Source organism: Corvus hawaiiensis, chromosome 3, assembly GCF_020740725.1.
Source record: "Corvus hawaiiensis isolate bCorHaw1 chromosome 3, bCorHaw1.pri.cur, whole genome shotgun sequence".
Classification (NCBI taxonomy): domain Eukaryota; kingdom Metazoa; phylum Chordata; class Aves; order Passeriformes; family Corvidae; genus Corvus; species Corvus hawaiiensis.
Genome location: NC_063215.1, coordinates 115,242,809 through 115,265,828, shown reverse-complemented (window position 1 = coordinate 115,265,828; position 23,020 = coordinate 115,242,809). Strand labels below are relative to the sequence as shown.

Below are 23,020 nucleotides of genomic sequence, written 5' to 3'. Positions count from 1 at the left end.
CATTGCTTCCTAGAGCAATACCTGCTACTTCTGAATACAGTCGTGCTCTTCTGAAATCTGTGATTTTGCTGTTCCATTTCCTACTTTTCCTAAGTCCCTTGATTTCTACCATTTTATTAGTATAAATGAAAACTTTGAGTTAATACACCTTAATGTGTCCTGAAATTACTTCCAAAGTGCAGCAATGTTTTAAGTATTGTCTTCCAATTTGCCCCATGGCAAAATGGGAGGAAATAATAATAGAGGTAAGGGAAAGACTTGTGAAATGCCTGTAAGCATTTTTTTCCATAAGCAGTGATTTCATGTTGTTACATATCCAGCATCTTCTGCCATCCCAGAACATCCCAGCTTGCCTACCACATCCTTGCTTTCCAGGTGGGCAAGAGGCAGAATGTGCTGAACCTTGTTCAGACCTAACTAGAGGCTGGTTCATGGGTTATTACAGTTGTGCTTGTGTAATTCACTCCAAGAATGGCTAAAGAGCCAAGTTTTTGCTGCCTGTCCTTCAGTTCAGGGATTTGGATCCCTTTGCCTTATCAAGGTTACATTTTCCTGAAGCTTTTAGAAAATTTGATATCATGAAGGCCTCATCAGATCTGATGGAAATGCTCTGTGAGTTCAAAAGCTTTAGTAGAGGAGTACTTGCAGAGAGAGAAGTAACATGAGGGAGTAGGCCATTGCTTTCTTAAAAAAAAGTTAAGATTGTTCAAACCCAAAGGCTAATTCAATTGAATTTTTACTTTTTGCAGTGCATTTGAGGTGTCTTCCTTTGCTGAAACAACAAAACACTTCAGTCATCTCTTTCCCTCAGTTTTCTTGCACCTGATTTTTGTCTCTTGAATTTCTCGTGTGCTTCTTTTTCCTAACCCATGTCTTTCCAGCCAAGAACCACAGGCTCTAGGTGCTAACCTCTAGGTAGACATTGACCCGCTGGTGAAAATCAGTACAAGGTGGGTTGAGGACTTCCCTTTTTGTCTGTGTCTAGACTGCTATAAAATCTGAGGAGAGCATTTATTTAAAGATGTTTCTGCAAACCTGGGTAGTTACAGAAGGTTCAGATGAGAGAAAGCTAGCACTTATCATGCTCAGTGTTATGACTTAGATAATTACTGGAACAACTTATAAAGAGCATTTCAATGTAGAATGCACTCTTTTTTTAAAAAGCACTAATTTATTTCTAGATTCTTTTTTATTGATCTTTGAGCAATTGAAGTAAAATGAAATCTTTTGAGCTTTGATTGAATTAGTCAATTTAATAATAGTTAATTAACATAATAACAATTAAATAGCCATTAAGAAGTCATATAGGCCAAGATCATCTTTTCCAGTTGTACAAGGAAAAAATTGAAATTGGTGGGAAGAGGAGAGAGCCTCTTGCAGAGCTGCTGTTCCTGGAGGCATCCAGCTGTAAGTTTCTCGTAGGTATAGGTGTGGGCACTACTTAACCATGACAGATTGAAAATGCCTTTTCCTGGTAGTTTTCAAACAAAAAAAAAGCAGCTAAAGAAGGATGTTACTGCTCCTGTAGATTTTTAGGTGAAAAAAAGAAAAAGTAATTGGTTGTCGCTGGTTAAACGAAGTAGCTTCGCTGCATTAGGGCACAAGCTGGTGAGTGTGGGTTACTCCAGACTGGGGTTCTCTGAAGACACTTTGATGATAGGTGGGTTGCAGCCCTCGTCATGTTCTGAAATTAAATGGTGCAGTGATTTGATCACAGGTACCAGCTGTGATGCTGGCTTTGGTATAGGGCAACTGACTTTAATTAGCTGTGGTCACTGCTGCCAAGTTGCCTAACGATTGGCTAAATGCATTTTTGTCTTCTTGCTTAAAACAGCTTCTATTGTGTTTGAAGGTGTCAAGCTATTCATTTTCTTGACACGTTGATAGGATGGGTATCTCCTTCACCTTCCTCGAAATCTTCTGTCCTACAAACCTATATGCTATGCCTTACCTGAACTTATCCTGATGTTTTTTCACCCTAGGGCTCTCTTTTGATGCTGAATTCTTATCCTAGCTCGGAGGTGGACCTTGTCTACCCAGACGATCATCTTCCTACTGAGTTTTTAATCCCCCTATCTGTCAAGCTAGCAGCCCAAATTTTATTGCCTCCTTCTCATCTGTTCATGAGAAATTCTGCTTTCCCCATTGGGGTTTTTTGTTGTGGAATTTCTTATCTCTCTCTTTCCTCTCCATCTGTGGTATGCCAAGATATTTATATTTAAGTATTGTTTTAAAGTAGTTGATTACCTTGGAGGAGGTAGCATAAATCCAGCTAAACTGATTGCATTAACAAAATTGGCAACGACTTTCATCAGGTTTTTGAAATATAACAAGTTACTCCTTGCAATAATAGGAATGTCTTGGAAGGCACACAGTTTCAACTTAACTTGTGCATAACTCTCAGAATCATCAAAATAATGTGCAAATTATCCTAATGTTATGCAACTTCCAGGTAGGAAGTGTGAATACGTTTGTGCTCCTTTAACAAGGGATGTATTGTGACTTCCAGAAGTCTTTCTCCAAACTGCTGCTGTAATCTCAGGAACCAAGGATGGCCTGAGACCACCTCTAAAGGTTTAACACCTTAAGATTTAAGCTTGCAATGTATTTGGCATGATCCAGCATCCATGGCCACATCCATTCTGATAGGGAATGTGTGTGTCATTATTAAACTCATTATTAAAACGATGCAAAATCCTGGCCCTGTTTGAAGCTGTTTGTGCCATATAATGGGGAAGGGTCTGGGATCCAATGAGGATTCATTATGCTAGTTAGTGCAGAAGATGAAGCATTTTCTCCACAAGGGAATTTTGCATGGAGAGGAATTTGATGGCTAATTAAAACATTTTCTGGTGCAAAGTCACTGTGTAGGAAATATGTGGGAGTTGGTGGATTGCTTCATGTGGATATTTACTCAGAATCCACACTGGGCAAAATCAGTAGCAATCTGTTTAGTGCATCTTGAGAACTTTGCATTCAGCTACAGTCTTCATCCCAATGAACAATTTCGTATCAAAAATGTATGTGAGATACATAAGATTAATTTCTAAATGCTGGATCACTTCTGGAAGTAGTTTCCCATATTAGTAGATCATCACCAGTGATGTGCAGAAATTGGCAGCCTTTGAAGTGATACCACTTCATCATCATGTTGTTTGTTTGTTTATTTTTAAAGCCAAAGCCATAGGATTTGGATGATCAGGAGATACTGTGATGTGGCCAAGCAGTGTGAATCCTGTAATTTACCTTAAGCTTTGGAAATCATACCAAATTCTTGCTGCAACTTGACTCCACAAACTGTGTCGGGATTGCTGTAACCCAGGTGTTTCATCCACTTCTCTCTGATCCCACATGCCTGGCTTTCTGCTCTGTAATTGCTGTAAGGTTAGGAAATACCTTCTGGTGTTTTTAAGTATCTCTCTGGGTAGTGAACTTCGTTGTTTTGTCTCTAGTAATTTGAAATTACTAAGCTCCATCTTTGCCCTCATGCCTTCCTATTTACGCTGAGTCACTTTGAAGTTTCTGGGAGTAACAGCAGAATAACAGCTGTATAAGACAGTCATGTTACTTTTTCTTTCTACTGTTTCTTACTATTGCTTGAAATGTACAGATGTAAAGCCATTGGGAAAAGAGTTTGCTATGCAGTTGTTTTTGTCTCCCGTGTACTGTTTGATGTAAGTACCGTAGTTATTTGGTATTGGGTAGTAGCTGTTATGGTTTATATTGCAGTTTATGAACCTTGAAGTTCAGAATTGTGTTTTCTACTATTTTTCTCCCCTTCATGAGATTGCATTTTCATGGTTTGCTCCTGGGATTTGTTCTGAGTCTGTGTGCATTAATCTAAGCTTCTGTGCTATAAAGAGTTATATATGGCTTTTCTTTTGGCAGACACTGTGGTGTGACCATTACATGCTGAAAAATTGCACAAAGTAGACAGTCTCTGAATAGTTGAAATTAAACATTCATTGATGCTGGAGTGCATGTTGCTTGTAGTGTGTGCAGGGCTAAAATTTCTGATATATCAGATAAGGTACTTCTTAATATAAATACCTTAACAAAAACTTACGAAACTGAGATAAAATGTGTACTTTCTGAGTTCGTGTTTCTTCTTGTTTGGAACTCTTGCCGCTGTTGAATGTTCGTCCCCGACATTATAAATGAGTAAGTCTTCTGTATCCTCCCAACCTCCTAAGTTGCACTCAAAAGTATCATTTTAGCATCAGAGTAAAGTGTTAGTCTGAAAATTATATAGTATGTGTATTGTTTTCCTCGTTACATAACAGTATTTCACAGTATTTTTCTAATGTGTTTGTCATTCACATCTGTATTTTCATAATATTAGTGTCACAGTCAGCATTGCAAGACTTGTTTAGTTGATGCTGAAAGAGTTGCTGCAAGATGAATATGTTGGAGTTTAGCTTGCGTTCAGCTGAAAAGATTATGCAAGTCTGGAAGGTGAAGATCCCATCTTTTCATACCGTTTTGGTGTTTGCCTGTAGTTGAAGAGAGGCTGCAAGTTTTCAGCCAGCAATTAGACGACAGTTGATTAAGAAATGAAAAGCCATTTCCTGGTGCTTGTGAAAAGTGTGGTGAAGACCCAATCTTCAAACAAACCTCAAGCAGCAGAACAAGCAGCATTTAATACTGTTTACAGGGAGTGAACTTTATAGAGTTTCTGAATTGTTAAATCCTGAATCTCTGGCAAGTTCAAGAGTACATGGTTTTCTAAGTTATTTTGAGGGTGTTTTATATTTCCTAAACCTTCTGGACGATCTTGGAGATTTTACTCTTAGTCCTTATTGACTGTATTACTACCAGGTGTATATTTTATTTGAAACTTCAGTAGAAATCAATAATCAGTCTAAACAAGGATTCTGCAGGCACACTACTGCAAGCTAAAGCTTTTTTGGCTTGGTTGCTACTTGCAGTTTGTTTTGTAGCCACTTTCTTGTGGCTTTGTTACATTGCGCGGGGCAATGACCTTCGTTTTAGCACCTTCTAGACTTAAAAGTTTCACTACTATTTTTAATTGAAGTCTTGTCTTTATAGCTCAGTAATATATGAATTCCCTGAGTAGCCGTTTTTGACTTACGGTTTAGAAACTTGAGCCCATAAGATATGAAATGTGTTATTACAGAAAAGAAATCACACATTTAAAGTGAAGGATATCATTGCCAGTAAGTGAGGAGATTTATGAAGTAATCTAAATTTGTGACAATAGTATATTCATTACAGGGAACCTCTGCTTTCATAATTTCAATTTCCTTTTTTCTTCTCTCCTGGGAACTGCATGCAATCACCCAGATTCCTCCAGTGTCTAATGGATTCTGAAGTGATTTGGGGGAAAAGTAGTAATTGTGACAGTCACCCTGGTGGGTTTGCACAGAACCTGACAGTTTTATTTTTTGGGACCCAGCCCTCTGGTGACAGTGATCTATAGGAGACAGAATTGCTCACCAGTCGCTTCAAGTTGTGACTATCCAGTGGCAAGCTCTGAGTGGGATTCAGCTGGACCATACCCTTCCCTTGGCTGAAATGGAATCCTGTAGTATCCCATCTTCAGCTTCTGCTCCAGAAGGTTACAGGCCTCTGTAGATCCTGTTACTTGTTTATGTTATTAGTTATGTAGATACTGGTATTCTTCCCCATGTCGCTGTCTCACACATCCTAGGACATGTAAAATCGTCTACATTTAGGGTCTTGTCCCAGATGCTCTTCAAATGCTGGGGAGGAAACACCTGTTTAGAACCAAACTGTCTACAAGCAATCAGATGTTGCATTAGCAATTATGTCTATTCTCCCATCAGTTTTTTGCTGTAAGTACACCCTGTCCTAATTTGCTTAAGATTTCACTGTCATCTTGTAGGTCTGTCAGATATTGAGCAAACATGGTTGTCACTTGGTTCACAGTTTTCAACACCTCTCTCTTCATATACATATCTGTAGGGAAGTATTAGGATCAGTCAGCTTGTATTGTTTTTTCATAGGTTGTATGCAACAACTTGATAAAATCTGATCCAGAAACACACATAAAGTTTCATCCACTTCTGGATCAGATTTGATTCCTAGCAGGGAACTTATATTTAAAGACTTTATTGTTCTCCCAGTAGTTTTATTTCAAAGATATACCTGTCTGCACCTCCTGCTGCTATAAGGACAATGGCCATAATAGCAGAAGAACATTTAATTAGTGCTTGTTGTCTCTGCAGAACAGACTTGCTTGTCAATATGAGTTCTTGGGTCTCTGGTTCCTTGATACAACTCCACTCACACGGGCTTACTCACACCTTGTGCCAGCATATGTGGTTACCTCTTTGCTGGGGACTTGATCAGGGCCAGCACGCAGGGTTGGTACTGTGGCACCGTGTCTGTGCTGCTCAATTCTTCACTCTCCCCTCAATGCAAATCTGGCTCATGCCAATTAGCATGCCAATTAGCCAATTCCAAGGGCTGCAGGACCTAAATGCAATGAAAAATTATCTCCTAATTTTAATGGTAGTGTGAACAAATATTTAAGTATTATTAATGCTGTTGCATAGCTATCCTTTTTTTCTTTGCTAATGCAAATATATTTTGTACCTATTCCTTGTAAAGGTGTTGCCAGAAGTGTTTAATAGACTTCAAGATGAGTTTACATTATTACTAGAGTAAGCTATTTTGATTAACATTGTGTGTCCCTTATATTCAGTATTTTATACTGACGTCCATTCTCATAGCACTCTGAGATTTGTTGTAAGAGTTGATTTCTCCATTTGAAAACCTGAAGGCATTTTGGAAGGGGTTCTTCATTAGGGGAGAGTTTTGAAATACTATGGCTAATTATAGGGAATGGGAATCTAAGAGTATTGTACATAAATCTGATTTTGCTGCATTGCCATCACTCCTGTTGACTTCCTTGGCATCAAAATCTTGCTGCAAGGAATTCTCTTGCTGCAGTATCTTACTGGAAAGCAGTGAAGCAGAGGATCAACACACAAAAGTTGCCTGCCCTGATTGTGCTTGTGGTTTCCAAAAAGTTGATGAAATCTTAGATTTGTAAAACTCCTTGGTAAAACATCCATTGTCCTTGAATTTCGCCTATAGCCTTTCTGTGTTGCGTGCCTTTGTGTTGCACCAGTAGGTTCCCTGCATTTGTGCCTAGAAGGTAAACTTACTGTGTGGCAGGCCACTGAGAAACTATTTTGATTTGGAATGCCAACAGAATGTTTAAAACAGCCAGTAAATTGTGGATTAACACATCAGAAAGGGGTATTTACTCAAGATTTTTAAAGGAAGACAAAGTTGCTGAATAATTCTGGGCTGCTGCTTATGTTGGCCTTTTTGCCAGAGAAATTAGGGGTTACAAATAAACAATTTTTGAAAAGGTGACGAGGGAAATGCAGGGAGTTGAGTCCCCCAGGGACCACTCTTTGGACCTGCACTCTCTCGTATTTTCACCAATGGTGTGGAAAAAGGGACGAGGAGAAATAGGTGACAGTATGTATTGATAATACAGAATTCTTCAGGTTGCTGAAAAATTTGGTCTGAACAAGAAACTCTGCAGAAGTTTCTCATTGGTAGTGTGTATAATGTTGACAAAAGAGCAGAAAAAATTTCAGGTCACTAAATAAAAACCAAAGAATTAATTGGAAGGGAAAATGGTCCCAAGAATGCGCAAATAGCAGTGTGCTCTAAATTTGGTATTTTTGCAACTGAGGAAGGATATGTGTAATCATAAGAGATGAAACTCTGAACTGTGGCAAGAAGGCAAATAGAATGTTAACAGTCTTTAAAAAGCAACAGAAAAGAAGACAAAGCATCATTTGCAGGTATATAAATCCATACTGTGCTCTCAAGTGCGGTATGCAATCCTAATTCATATCCTCTGTATCTCAGAAAGATTTTATTGAACTTTGCGGAGTGAATAGAAAGTTGAAAATTAAAATACAGAGTTTTTACATTTATTTTTGGGGGGTTTAAGTCCATGTTAGCACAAGGAGACTGGACTAGAGTTATATAGATTCAGATTCTTATAGGCTGGAAAGAGACAAGTGGAGAGGCAGAATTTATTTAGGTATAGAAAATTATGAGTTGTGTAACTGGCTGAGTAGGAAAGCTGAACAGACAAGAACAGTCAAAGTAGACTGTCGTGACACTGTCAGGTAATTTTATTATAGAAAAGGAAACAGATTTTTAAAAATGAAATGAATTATCAAAAGTCACAATTCATTTTCCCAACATATTTAGGTTCAAAAACGGTGAACACATGCACAGTTATCCCTGATGACTATTGTAGGTGATAACATACTATTAGAGTCATAAAATCTCAAAGCCACCAATTGCTGAAGTTGGGAGAATGTATATTTTTTTAGAATCTTTGGCCAATCAATTGCTGCAGTTGAAGGTATGGAGGAGAAAATGTACTGTCTTCTGCAGGTGTTATTACAGGTAATAAGACACTTGTGGGTGCACAGTTCAGCAGAGCACCCACTGGGTAATGGTGTAAGTAATGATCTCTGAGTCGTTTCAGCCATTTGTAGGAAATCTGCTGTGTTTGATTTCAATGCCAGTCAGAGTTGAATTAAATCACCCTTCACTGGATAGCTGCTGTTCTAAATGCACAGTCTCCAAATCCACCTCTTTCTTCTGAGATAAAACTTTATGTAACACAGAAAAAGCCGACAGTAATGTAGTGCAAAATGACGATAAAGCATTCATTCACTGACCAATTCAGCCAGTTTAGACTGGCTGAAATTGAACAGCCTCATGATGTTCAGTCAGTCACTCATGTACCCCATGCTTGGATCAGAAGTGCTGCACAAAAACATCTCCGCTACCACTCTCCCACTCTCCAGAAGCAGCAAATCCACTTGTTTTGGTTATTCTTTCTTGAGACTCTCTCTTTACTATTTTGTGGGACTCTGGAGATGGATTAAATGTGCTTCGTTTTCCTCACTTTATTTTTTAGGCAAGATGTCACTGTGTTTTTTGAATTTGTTCTCCCAGCCTTGGACTAAGTGTATGAAGAATCTTGGTTTTTTTCCTTCATAGCCTGGAGAATGTGGGTCACATCTGACTCTACATTCTTCATACTTCGTTACTGTCTATGCTCTTTACTCCCAGCTGTTTGTGTTAAGGACAGTGACAGCAGTTACCTGATAAATACATGTGTCATTCTGACTGCATCAAATGGCACCTGCTGAAATGAGAGTTCCACAACAGCAGAGTTTTATTGTGGAAGAAGAGTGTTGCAATGCAAAAGTCTGATAGGAGCTTTCCCGTTCCTTTACCAATAAGGTTTATAGCAGTTAAGTGTTTCTTAATAAAATCGATGAAGAGAAACATTGTAACTCTCTCCTCTGGCTCAGGTGCACTATCACATCATCACAGCCTGACGCCAATTGATTCAAGAGCATCAAGCTACAATGCCACTTGAATTTCCCATAGATGACCATAAATGTGCTCTTAGCCCATGGCAAATGTAAGGTAATAGGACTGAGCTTAATCCTGTCTGAAATATTTACTTTGTCTCATCACTGTGTGCACACAGCTGTTGTGACTCGTGAAATTTGACTTGACCACGTATTTAACTCGTCCTCATAAAATGTTTTTCATGGCAAATAGGTTGCCCTAAAAGAGCAATTAGCTTGAGGTAGGAGTGCATGTGTAGCATTCCTTCAAAGGTGTCCCCTCTCATGGTGAGAGCCAGCCCTGCATTCTTTCTCCCTTGCAGGGCAATAAGTGTTTCCAAAGTCTAAATGTGTTTCTGTTCAGCCCAACCAATATTTTTTTCTTTTTTGGGTTTCCTTCACAGCCTTTCTATTTTCTCTTGTGGCCAACAATGCTTTTCTTTTTTTTTAATTTCTTTTTCTCCCAAAAACCCCTTGGGAATCCAGGATTGGACAGCAAGTTACAACAGAAATCTAAATCCTTTGAGGATAAAAACATTTTGATGCAGTATGAAGATCAATAATAATCTGTCCTTACAAGTATAGTGAATTGGCAACTGTTCTTAATATGAATATGGTATTTCAGCTAGCTTCATTACATAACTAGGTAATCTACTCTGTTTAATTCATCCTTCCCACAGGCAGAACTGTATTAATGGTATTTCTTCATATGCTAGTAGTTTTGCTTTATAATATGTCAAAGTATATGTCTTGGGTATTTTGTTGGTTGGTTTTGGGGTTTTTTAAACAGGGCACTTTTTTTTCTGGACTGTGGTTTGTTAGTTTTGAATTAGAAAATTGGCTGTTACTAGACAGTAACTGTAAAGGCCATGATGTTTTGCAGAAATAAGGGAGTTACCACTCTTCCAAAGAATAATCTGATGAGCCTAGTGAATATTGCAACTGAAAAACTTAACTTCTTTAATTTGAAAATTGAAATCTTAATATGTTTTATTGAAAAACTATTTTGTCCACACACAGCTGTAAATTTCTAGAATTTGCTCACAATGGAATCACTAATTCTAACAAGCAAGGCTGTCTGTGTGTCTTCTGGGGTTTTTTTTTCCTTTTCTTTTGCTCTTCTCTATTTTGTTTTTAAGTACCCTTAGAATTATGGGAGAGGTCACTGAAAATGTGATTAAAAGCATTTGTGAAATCAGAAGAGAAATAGAAGGCTTGGATCATAACTGTTTTGGATACTTCGTCAGGTCTGGAGAACATTGTGGTAAAGCTGCCCTGGTTTAGGCAGGATTTGTTTTATAAAGGTTAGTTGCTGCAATGGGTTACACAAGACTTCCAGAAGCAGTCAGGCACAGTGTAGGTGAGTTTTTAATGCTGCCCTTCCCTTTTTATAGCTCTGTCTTGCGAGACAGAGTATTGTGGTTTCCATTTAATCACCTTTGAAATAATTGTTCAATTGCACAATAATATATTGCCAACCTTTCATAAGTTTCACATGTTTCAAAATAGACAAGGGAGTGGTGTTGAAGACACCTGCAACTGAGGATATGAGAGGAGAGAAAATGGGAGATACTTGTAGTGGTCAGTAGCAGCTTCAGTGTTAAAGGTCCTCTTCTTCAGCTGATACAGTGTGAGGTCTAAAAGTCTCTCCTAATTAGAGAAAAAGATTTGCCCCAAGGTCTAAAGGTCTAAGTTTTGATGAGATGAAACATATTAATCAAAAGTTTCTGTTCTATTTTTTCAGAAGAATGGAGTATCAAACGGAACTCTCTACAAAAAAACATTTATTGAGCACTTTGAACAGGCACCAATGTATGTTGCAGTTTTTACTTTCGTGGGGTTTGCAGTGGGAACAATATTTGGCTACCTGCGAGATTTTATGAGAGCCTGGGGACTAGAAAAACGTAACATTGCTGCGGAGAGAGAACAACAAAAAGTATGTATGAAAAGGTCGTTATGTATCCACAGCTGAGTTTTCCCCTGCTTGCAAGTGATTTACAGCGACTTGTGGAAGTAACAAGGCAGACAACTTTCATTTTTGCAGAACGTTGCACAAGGGGTGAGAGGAGTGAACACACCCTGCAGTGGAGTTGTATGCATGTGTATGATTATGTACCTACATTTATGTAAAGTCGTGATTTTTACCCAGGCACATGTTCACCTTGTTGTAACAGTGCCATAATACTCTCAGCAAAACAGAATCTCAGTATTTGAGGTCAATCCACAGAAAAAGAAAACTCAGAAATGCCTTATTATTAAATATATCATCTTTCCAAATCTCCTAAACCCTGATTTTCCTTTGTCCCATCTGGCTGTCTTATGTTGTCTTTCACAGCGAGGCAGTACTAACTTTGTTATAATTGCTGGCTTGTTTGCTGAACTGCTGGTCACAGAGCACTAAGGAATCATGTCCCAGAACAAAGCGGATGTAGTCTGAATTCTTGTAACTCCCGAAATTTTTCATCCCACATAGTTCTAAGTGAAACTTGCACCTTTGCAAGATCAACAGCCTTCCAATTTTGTTTAGAATTTTTGGTTGCTCCTCCTCCTCTGTGCAGTTTGAGTCATCATTTATGGTAACACCTGGCATAACGAAGGAAAAACATGGAGAGTGTTACTGTTTCCCTTGCAAATAAAATTCCTGAAATTGTTTCCTGTTTTCAATTTTCAAAGATGTGTGCATAACTTAATGAATATCATTTTCAATTCACTTCATGATTTAGCCATTTGTTGATTCCAGTTGTGCCACTTAAATTTTTTTGTCCTCACTATGGATTGCATGTTTATTTAATTCTCCCACGTATGTTAACTGCATGCCATGTTATTTTATCAGTTTATTGTATGCAGTGCCCAACATGGATATATTGCTGTTTCATATAAAGCTTTGTTTAAATTTAATTTCCAAGTAAAATCCTTAGATAGACACTAATTCTCAACCAAAAAAAATTGTCTTAACTGGATGTTTGCACCTCCAGGTCAGGCCAGTAATGCCCAAATCCCATATGTTGGACTAGATTTAGTCTAATGTATCCAGCATTTCATGAAATGTAGTGAGTTGTTTATCCTACTTTTGCAATCTGCTCCACATGTAGAAAAATAACCAATTTGAAACAATTGGTTTCTTTAAATGAAAGAATTTTGATTTTTTTACCATTTCCAACATTCAGGATATGTAGGGGGAATTAGACCAACTTGTGGCTGCTATAGCTCTGTTTACTGATGAATCAGTTTTTCCCTGTTAATAGGAATGAGTTGGGTACAGAAGCAGATATTTTCCCAGCAACATAACCCTGTGCATGTTTTCAAACCAGGACTTTGTGCCACTTTATCAAGATTTTGAGAACTTTTACACCAGAAACCTCTATTTGAGAATACGGGATAACTGGAATCGTCCAATTTGCAGTGTCCCTGGGCCACAGTTTGACCTTATGGAGCGCGTTACAGATGATTACAACTGGACATTTAGGTGAGTCATCTTACACTCTGCTGCTCTCAGCTTCATAAGCATACTCCTGATACCTCTGCAAAGCACAAAAAGTTCTGTCTAGATCCTTGTCTAGAATCCATCGGCATGCTTCTTTCTGCAGTCAGCACCATGCCGACAATCTGATCCTTTTCATCTGAGTATTTGTTTGGAAATGCAGTATGGATTTCCAACTCTATTGCAAACGGGTTTACAATCCAAAAATTTGGCTTGCAAGATTTTGTTTGGCTGTGTCAGCACAAGACTGCTCACACTCCATTTATAACAGACCTTGACTCAAAATATTACAACAAAATTTGTTTTATCCATTGGTTATGATTGGTTTTAAATCATAATACCTTGCATTGCATGAATGTGGCTTCTTGCCTTCATAGTGAGTCTTTGGCAGTGGGTTTTAAGCAGATTACAGCTTGAAGGTTTTGGTGTATTGCAGCTGAATTAAGCAGCTATGGAAATTCACAGCATAGACAATGGGTAGGTTGGCTGTATTTGAGCTTACTGAGAACGCATCATAGTGTTTCCCGTATTTTCATCAAGTTTAAGCTCTCTGTCTGTGTGAGAACACCGATGACTTAATGGAAGCAGTTGACAATTTGCTTGAAAAATTAATGTCTGGAAGTTGTTCCTTAAATAAAGTTGTAGTTTTGTTTGTTTATTTAAAACCATAAAAGCAGCCATTCACCATTCAATTTACCAGTATATTGCCATCTACAGTGTGGCTTCTAGAAAGCACTCTGACCAAGAAGCAGTACTTAGTTAGGAAAAGAGAAAGGCTAGAAAAACTTTGGGGCTGTTAGAGTATGAGGATTGTAAATTCCCAAGTAGGAATTTGACACCAGAACAAAATTTGGTGGGAAAATTTGGGGTTTTTTTCTTTTCATTTGGGATTGGAGGGAAAATTGCGCTGTTGTTCAAAATTTGCTTTAATTGTAGGTTTACAGGAAGGACTATCAAGAATGTAATCAATATGGGTTCTTATAACTACCTCGGCTTTGCAGAAACAGATGTTAATGCTTTGAAAACTGTGACCATAGAGTTAGAAAAATACGGGACAGGAGTCTGCAGTACCAGGCAAGAAATGGGTGAGTAAACAGCAAGATGGCCACCAAAGTTTCTGTAAAACTATTCTCATTTTCTCACAGATATCTTGAAAGAATTGGATTCTTAGAGAACTTCAATCACATCAGCAATTACTCACAATTAGAAGGAATGCTGTGTTTTATTTGTTCTCACATGAGGGTTTTTTTCAAAAGGAAAAATAGTACTGATTTTTGGAAAAGCAAAAGCACATGTGTCGTATACTGGCCTGGGATTTTTAATGACGGAAGTAACAGGCTTATATTTTAAGAGAAGTAAAAAACGCACTGAGATTTCAAGTATTGTTCAAGGGCAAATTCAACTGCATCACAGATTTATATCAGTTACCACCCTCAGAGGTTTCAGATTAGTAAAATGATTACACACAGAGGTTTCAGATTAGTAAAATGATCTTTTACATAATGTTTCTAATCCCGTGTTCTAAGAATGTATTGCAATGTTTTATGAGATACTACTGGCAAAAACCAGTAGTTTCCACACAAATGCAAACAAAATATTTCTAGTTTGCCTTTAGCAAATAAATTCAGGAAGGCTCCATCTGACATTCTTGGTTTATATGTCCTTTATGATTTGTCTGCTTTGTTGGTTTGTAGGCTGCATGCAGTGTTACCTTCAACTTTCTGTTTTTACACAAAGCCTTGCATTCCTTATGGTACCATCATCTTACACTTCAGAAAAAATAAAACAGTTTCAAGCCATAGAAACGCAAGAGGAGATTTCTCTTCAGGCTTTACCTTTCTTGGGAGTTATCAAAAAAAAAAAAAAAAGAAAGAAGATATAGGCTTCCCAGAATGCAGAAGTCTTTATAGACTTCTTGTTTCTAATCCAGCAACCTGAAAAAATTACGTTTTGTATCTTCAAAGTAACCTCTGTTCTTCCATAAATCTTACAGAAAAAATACTGTATTTAATTTAAGTTTTTATATAAAGTCTCCATTTCAGACAAAAAAGTAATGCAAACCTTGTCACCTGCTTCTTATCTTGTCATTGTGGTTTGATTTGCCAATAGTAATTATGTCAGCGGCACCACCCAGAGAGGGTTTACAGATTGACCCTACTTTTCCTTTTGTAGGTGACCCATCTGGTGACTGCAATATATTATTTAACCTGCATTGCATGCTTGAAAGTGGTCACCATTGCTAGTCCTTTAAGGTATTGAAGGAAGCTTTCTCTCTTTTTCTCTTGGGTTCTATTTTGTCTAAGAACATTTCAAGTTGTTTTCGGTACATCTAAGGTTATGGCTGGTGTTCCTTATTCTGTAGCTTTTGCTGAGTTTTTTTAATGGAAGACTTGTGTGGCTTAATTTATAAGAAAAAAACAAACCAACCCAACTTATTAAAAGATTGATTCTGTGTTCAAATATTAAAAATCTTATTAGGTAACTTCATTTAGTGTATCTGAGAGCCAGTGTGTAGAGATTTATAGGATTTTCTCTTCATCTGAGCTCCTGTGCTGTTGTTGTCCTCACTGATTGAGCAGGGTTTTAGATTCATTCTAATTACCTTCACAACAAACAGTCCCATGAACTGCATCAAGACTATTCACAATGCAAGCATGGACTACAGATAAAGAACATCCTAAAATCCTTGTGAGTCTCAGTCTTTTGGAAGTGGATTTCGGAGAGCAGCCTGGACATAGACCTATTAAGAAAGGAAAGCAGTGTGTTTGGGCCTGACTTAGCTGGTGTAAATGAGCAGTCACAGCATTTTATCCTGGGCAGGTAACAGAGAGCCTGTGTTTGTGTGCTGAGCAGTGGTTCCTTCGTTGGTGCTGGCTCTTTGGAGCCTGTCTGTCACCAAGATCTCTATAAACAGCCTGAGGAAAACAGCCTCTTATTCATAGTGGATATCCTCTTTCCTTGCTCCTTTACATTCTTGTGCTGCATTCTCATCACAGTTGAACAGAAAAATTCTGAGTTAAATGTATCAAAGAGAGAGATAGGGAAGGGTCTGAATGAAAGGTCTTAACTTTTTAAGTTATCATTTCTCATCTTCATCTTAGATAAAAAGAACAGGATGAGTTTGTTTCTGGGCAGATCACATTTCAAAACTTCTGTTGTTATTGTGTGCAGAGCTAAAGTGTTTTCAAGTAAAAGTGCAGTGAGCTGCAAGAGCCAAGGCTGTGCAAATTGCCTGTGGGGTTCTAATCCAAGAGAGCACTTGAACATATTTATATTTTCAGGCTAATTGACTTTGGAAGTACTGCTCTGCCTGTGTGCATTTAAGTGTCTGGCATGTTTGAGTTTTACCAAGATCTCTCTGTAAGCAGTGGTAGCTCTCTTTTTGAGAAGCATCATTCCACTGCTTTCAGAAGATTTCAGAGAGAGGGTAAAACAAAGAAGACACAAGTGAAAGTAATGTGAGTGATATTTGAAAGACTACATGATGGTAAAACTGTCTTTTATGGTCTTCTGCCTACACGCCTCCTCTTACAGCTGGCCAGGCTGTGAAGAGGGTATACAACGCTGTCGTACCAGAATGTTGTTGCAGGTAGTTTCCTCTTAGAGCATGGTTAAAACTGATGAAAACAGTGGCTGACCTTCCTAGATTTGTCCCTCATAAAAAGATTTAAGGCTTTTCTCTCAATTTTTAGTTCCATGCTCTATTTAATTATAATACTAATAAATTACTTTCTTAGTATAATGGTGTTGTTTAAGACACATTTCTGAGGGGTTTGTGGGACTTTCAATGTGAAAGAAAAATACTTTCCTTTTTTTGAGACCAAGCTAGCTACTATCCCTTAGGAGCAAGATCTTGGAGTTATAAGTGGTACATCCATGGAAGAATTAACTTACTGTTCCATGGTCAGAAAGCAAATCAAACACTAGAAGTTACTAGAAAGTACACAGAAAGCCAGCCATAGAGCCTCAGTATGCTACTGCATAAAGCTGCTGTTTGCTGTTGTCTTGAGTACTCTGTGCAGGTCTGATCAGAAATATTTAGCAAAACTGGAAAGTGTAAGAGAAGGGCCACAGACATCCTCAAAGGCCTCAGATGGCTTCTGGGTGAACAACTACTGAGCTTGCTGTCTTCAGCTGTCACAAATGCCTGTCATCTCACTCAAAAAGAGCCTAAAGGGAGAAACTGTAGAAGTGTTCAATACAATGTGTGATGTGGAAGAGTGGTCAGGGTTCACTGTCCATTGCCTCTCCCACTACCAGATCTACTGATCTTCAGTATGAAGCTGGTAGAAGGTTTTCACCTAAATACTGGAGGCTGGCAGACCCAAGGAGCTCATTGCTGCAGGTGCCAGGACTTCTCACTCCGTTGCGTTCTAAGGGACATCGGCCACGCGTGCAGAGGAGAGATCATTGATAGTTACTAGAAATACCCAAACTGTACCTGATTCAGAGTGCCCTTATTAACTGTGGGAGATGCCAAGGGAGGATACAGAGAGATCTACCCCTACTGTACCTGACAAAATTGACCATGGGAGTTATTTAAATTAAAGCAGCTTTTGTCAGCAGCAGTCTCTCCTGTAGGTGCAGGAAAAGGTCATTGTTTTTATTTCTTGGCTTGTTCACTATACATCAAGAAACCAACTAGGACAAAAATAAGTAGGAAGTTTTAGTTTTTAGGAATAAATGTTGGGTCTGGGAAAATAATTCCTGAATCTTGAAGGATTTAAGTAGACATCCAGTACCGCAAGGTGGCTACAAGAGAACTGGAGAGGGATTTTTTTACAAGGGCGTGGAGTGACCAGATGAGAGGGAATGGCTTCAAACTGACAAGAGGGCAGGGTCAGACTAGATATCAGGAAGAGATTCTTCCCTGTGAGGGTGGTGAGGCACTGGAACAGGTTGTCCAGAGAAGCAGTGGATGCCCATTACTGGAAGTGTTCAAGGACAGACTGGATGGGGCTTGGAGCAACCTGATCTAGAGAAAGGTGTCCATGTCCCTGCCCAAAGTGGGGCACTGGAATGAGATGATCTTTAAGGTCCCTTCCAGCACAAACTATTCTGTGATTCATTCCATGATTCCATAAGTAACTGGACAGCAACTGTTCAACTAATGGAGTGTTTGTAACATTAGGGCATTTCGTGTAAACTACCCCCCAAAAATACCTATACTGTTTTCCGTGTGTTAATTTTTCCCTCAGAAGTGTTACTTTTTAGCTCAATAAAACTGCCAGCAAATAGGAACCTAAATAAATATGAAATAGTAAGTATTCCCCCATATAATGAAAAATATGAAAGAATGACAACTTGAACATAACATCCTTTTTCCCATGCAAATCAGTGTGGTTTAATGGCTGGAGTGGGAGCTGGCTACTGTTGGAAGCAGACTCAAAAGCCTTTTTTCTGAGCCCATCCTGTGGCTCAGTGTTTATAGTCAGCCTTTTCTAAGCAATGTGACTGAGAATTATTGAGAAACATGCCAATTAGTTTCCTGCTTGCTGCTTTCAGATGATAATAAAATCAGCAAAGTTACACTTTTTTTAAGATAAGGCAGATTATCGTGCTCTGAGTGCTCCTAGGCTTGGGGCCAGGCTGGTGACAGGACTGTCACGTGGACAGCCAGTACTCCAATGCTCTGTTTATCTAGCTCCCCATTATTCCTCATGGAGATGGTATACGTGAGTAACTGGAGCAAACGTGTCATTAGTGCTGGTTAAGCAGCCAGGCAGGATTCCTGCCTTTTGAAATCCTTCTCCTGTGATTATGCCTTGGACCAAAAGACAAGATGGAGCCTGCACAGAACACTTGCAGGGTGATTAACTCTGGAGGGCATATTAGGAGATTACCCTTTAACACCTAACTTGCACTCAGTTTTAGGGCTTTTTCTTTGAGGATTTTTTACACTTGATTGTGGTCTCACTTCTAAAAAGTAGATCTGAAAATCTGTGCCAACATTCAACCTACAAAAGTAGCTCAATCCTATTTACCTCCTTCCTTTGGGTTTTAAGGCCCAATATGAATTTCTAGCAGCATTTCAAAAAGACAAAAATAACTATTTGGCCGTTCTTTCTTTTATACTACTTCATAGGTTTAATTAGTGCCAGGGCTCATTTTAAACATAATACTGTACAAACATTAATAAATGTTTCATTTTTCAGTTAGGAGAAAGAGATAAAGAACTGAATTTTCCATAATTTACAGTTTCCAAGTAGGATCTTAAGGAGAAATAAAGCCACAAAAATGAGAATTTGTGTGCATGTTTGTATATATACACACACACACACACTTGATAATCTTAGCTATTTTCTGATAGGGTATGGTATAAATTAGGAAACATTAGAATTCTCTTTTGTCATCTCCTACTAACAGCCTTTTCCTTTTTTGTACCTACCCTCTCATAAATAACTAATCCAACTTATGAACAACTTACGAACAACTTGGGATCATTGGGTCAGGATATTTCCTGGTATTTCACCATTACAAAAGTATACTTTGCAAAACAAGATTAATAGTCTGGATAGTCCATCTGCTGGCAGGTGGAATTGAAGGCATCTGTAGGAGTTAAGGGTTGTGTGACTTGTTTAATACCTAAAATATGGCCGATATATGATGTTATCGGCATGCAAGTATTTAGATACTTAAGATACTGCCATACAGGCTTTAGCATGAAGCAGCTCCATTTAAACTGGAAATTTTAACCTTGCGTTTTTCTAAAGGGAAAAAAAAAGGAAGCAAAACCAGAAGATCTAAATTCAACTGGAAGGTTTTTTAAAACTAATCCACCTTTTTTCTGAGAATCAATAAATTACACAGGTACATTATTAGATATATGGCACCCATGGCATCTTTGTGGTATGAAAGCCCTGTCAGTTGGTAGCAATGTTTAGAAAACTTGAGCATTTCCTTTCTATCAAATGATTCATCAAAACCCCTTTATTTTAGGACTCTTTTCTGCACATACAGTGTCAAATAAGGCAACTACATAACATTACTGTGTGCTTCTCTCCCTCTCTTTCCGACATGTCTCATTCTACAAGTTGAGGCTTTCCTCTGGTGGTGGCTCTGTAGGACAGTGATACCATCTGCATCGTCTACTCTGGCAACACAGTGTAAAGAAATAATATCATTTCTCCAGTTTCTGTTTCTTCATTCTTCTCTTGATAACTCATCCAATCTTGCTTTTGTAAAAGCGTGTATGTGTTTCAATAATACAGATTTTTTGATCTCTGACAAGCATCTTACCAGAGTGAGTTTATGTCCTTAAGTGTCAAATGCGACAAGGAGGTTCAGGTGCTTTGTTCTGTTCCCCACCCTCCCAAGGATGCTGCTGACAAGCCCTCATTTTCATAGTGTAATGGTTCTCATTCACCTTGGTGAGTCACCTCAGGGGTGCGTAGGGTTCCCAGCTGTTCTTTTTTCTTTCAAGGGCTTGTTGCTTATATCAGTTTCCTCCCCCAGCTTTTGTTTAACTTGAGGCGAGCAGGTATTTCCCTGTCTTCTTTGGGTCTTGGAATTCCAAGCATAAAATTCTATTACAAGATACTGTTGCCCATGTTGGCAGTTCAACCAGTCTGTGTCATTGGTGTATAAGAACCTGAAAGACTGTCTTGGGCAGATTAACCAGTGGCATAAACCATCTTGTCCGAGCTGAAAATGTCAAACTAAATAATGGCTGTATGGATCATGGGAAGTCCATCTTCCAGCTTTATCTGTCTAGTAGTCTGACAGTGACTTTCAGCCCAACAGCATGGGTAAGTCTATGAAAAAGCCTGTCAAAACACAGTGTATTTCATGTTCCTTGTCAACAGAGTGCAGTGGCAAGTTAATGGAGGGAACTGGGTCACCAGATTTTGAAAAGGAGGGGGTTTGCTTTGAGAAGTGTGGGAATCTGTGGAGGTGGTTCTCATTGTGAAAGTCCACTTTTGATATGATCTTTGATCTTAATACCTATATAGTCTCAGATCACAGTAACTCCTGCTATACTCTATTACGTACAGCTGTTCAGCAGGGAAGAATAACTTTCAAAAGGATTTAATTTTGTCTCTTAAAGATGCACTTACCTTTTTTTTTTTTTTCCCCTTAAATCTTTCCTGGTGATTTGGTGTATATTATTGAGTTGTGTCCTCATTTGTTGGGTCAAGCCAAGCTGTAGTCAGTCAGTGGGGAAATTCTAATGTCTGTTTATAGGGCAAGCATAAAACGTATCTGTGTATACAATGTATTAAAAAAAATGTAGCCAGTATATCACTATTCATTCATCAGATCACGATACTGGCCTTGAATCTAGTACAACACAAAACATTCTAAGGGCCAGGATAACCTCACTTGACATCTCTAAGGCTGCGTTTAATGAAGAGCTGTGTAATTACTGCCTTTGTTATGTAGCTTTAGATGCTGAGATGTTTCAGCTTGTGCCAGTTCCTTTGGATCAAATTTGCATCTGTCTGGTAGTGCTGCTTATGCTTGTCGTGGCGGTGGCTGTGACAGCTGGGAATGCTAGTGGACAAGCCTCATCCCAGCAGCACACACCTGCCCCCTTGTTTCTTCCAATGAAGAGAGGTGATGGAATTGGTGTCATTTATAGAGTGTCCAAGGACATCCTGTGTGGAGGTATCGTCTGATATGATTAAATTAAATCTGATATGATTAAATTAAAAGCATAATTATATGCTTTTTCAACTCTGTTCGATGTACACAGCTGTCACGAACCTCCCACTGACAGTACTGGTGTGTGTTGTATTGCTTCTGCAACACCTTACCTACCACCAGCAATATTGCCACAGTAATTAGCATGATTCAAAACCAGGGCTCGTTTTGCAAATCCTTGTCATTCAGGGTTTTGTTTTGCAAACCAATTTCAATTTGTATTCCAGGATTTGTAGGCAATAGTGATGTACAATATCATCTGCATTCACTCTTAGGATCAGTAAATAGTAAGTAGGAATCAGTCACTTTCAGAATGTCTCATTCTTCACCATGACAAAATCAATAAAAATAGCTCCAAAAAGTGCTGTTCCTTTGTGGGTCATCTAACAGGAGCTTTAACAGAACAATCTGTATTGAGTCAGGCTTTTCCTGTTTGCAACAACAGAAAACATGTGATGCAACCCGAAAAAGCAATTTAACTCCACCCCAGTAGTGTCAGACTTAGCCCTGGTATAGTCAGGGACAACTGTGTCATGCCTTAAAATGCCTGCCTTGCAAAGCACGCACTGCTTGTTTCTCATGCTTTCACAAACCTTCTAATTCAAGCAATGACTGTAGTGTGCTTGGCTTCAAGCTTCCATTTCCGACTTCATCTCCTTTTTGTGTGCTGATAGCCCTCAAGTGACAAAATAACACGTGAAAGGAACACTAAGGCAGCTGATCATGCTGGAACTCTTAGTTGTCAATGAGAGCTGTAACCAGGTTGAAGACTAGCTGGGCCCAATTTGCAAAAATACAGAACTAACCACAGAAATACGTGCTGAGTTCTGCTGGGCTTACAAGTTAAGACATTCTCACCCACATTCCCAGTGAGCAGCTCAGCTCTGTTTTGTATTTCATGGAGCCTGGCTACTAAACAGTGGCTGTGTGCAGAGCCAGCTCATACCCTTGTGTATCTTGGGTTGTACAAACTCAAAAAATAGCCATCCTCAAAGAGCTTCACACAAACTCAGCTCACACGTAGTGGAGTTTCTGCAGAGCCACCTTTTCTGTATCACACTACCTAATTCTCAGAGCACAGAGACAACCCAGCTCCAGGTAGATGCAGTGTGATACGAGTGCAGACTCACTCTTGAAGCTCTGCTGGAGTAGGCTCTGGTCTAGCACAGCCCAGGAGGGCCCTGGCAAAATCTCAGCACTGCTGTCCTTTACTGTCCATGTAATCCACGTTTTTCAAGAAGCCACATGACCCTTGCTCCTTATCTCCCTGATTGTTGGAGAGTTACCTGCCTGTGTGATAGATATTTGTCACAGTCTATTTCCAAACGGATGTCATTCTGACTTTAGATATTTAATGAGAAAAAATAATGAAAACGCTGCTTCACTGTAACCAGCTGACTTAGTGCTGTTGCTGAAACTGTTCTCCTGCCACTTATATTTGATTTTTTTAATGAGCTCTGCTCCATGGTGAAGGTAAGATCATCTTCCTGACTCATCATTCTTGTTG

The 23,020-nt window shown here is 38.8% G+C and overlaps 1 protein-coding gene across 3 annotated transcripts in view; it reads left to right on the top strand.

Annotated features, from left to right (window-relative positions):
- The window catches only part of SPTLC3 (serine palmitoyltransferase long chain base subunit 3), an 88,797-nt gene that overhangs the window by 26,166 nt on the left and 39,611 nt on the right, over positions 1–23,020 (top strand). For 2 of the 3 annotated variants that reach the window (XM_048299027.1, XM_048299026.1), the window contains 3 exons: positions 11,134–11,325; positions 12,701–12,855; positions 13,807–13,955. In XM_048299027.1, the coding sequence (XP_048154984.1) occupies positions 11,134–11,325; positions 12,701–12,855; positions 13,807–13,955 (496 nt within the window). The remainder of the gene's footprint in view (positions 1–11,133; positions 11,326–12,700; positions 12,856–13,806; positions 13,956–23,020) is intronic. The other variant, XM_048299029.1, reaches the window with a different exon arrangement.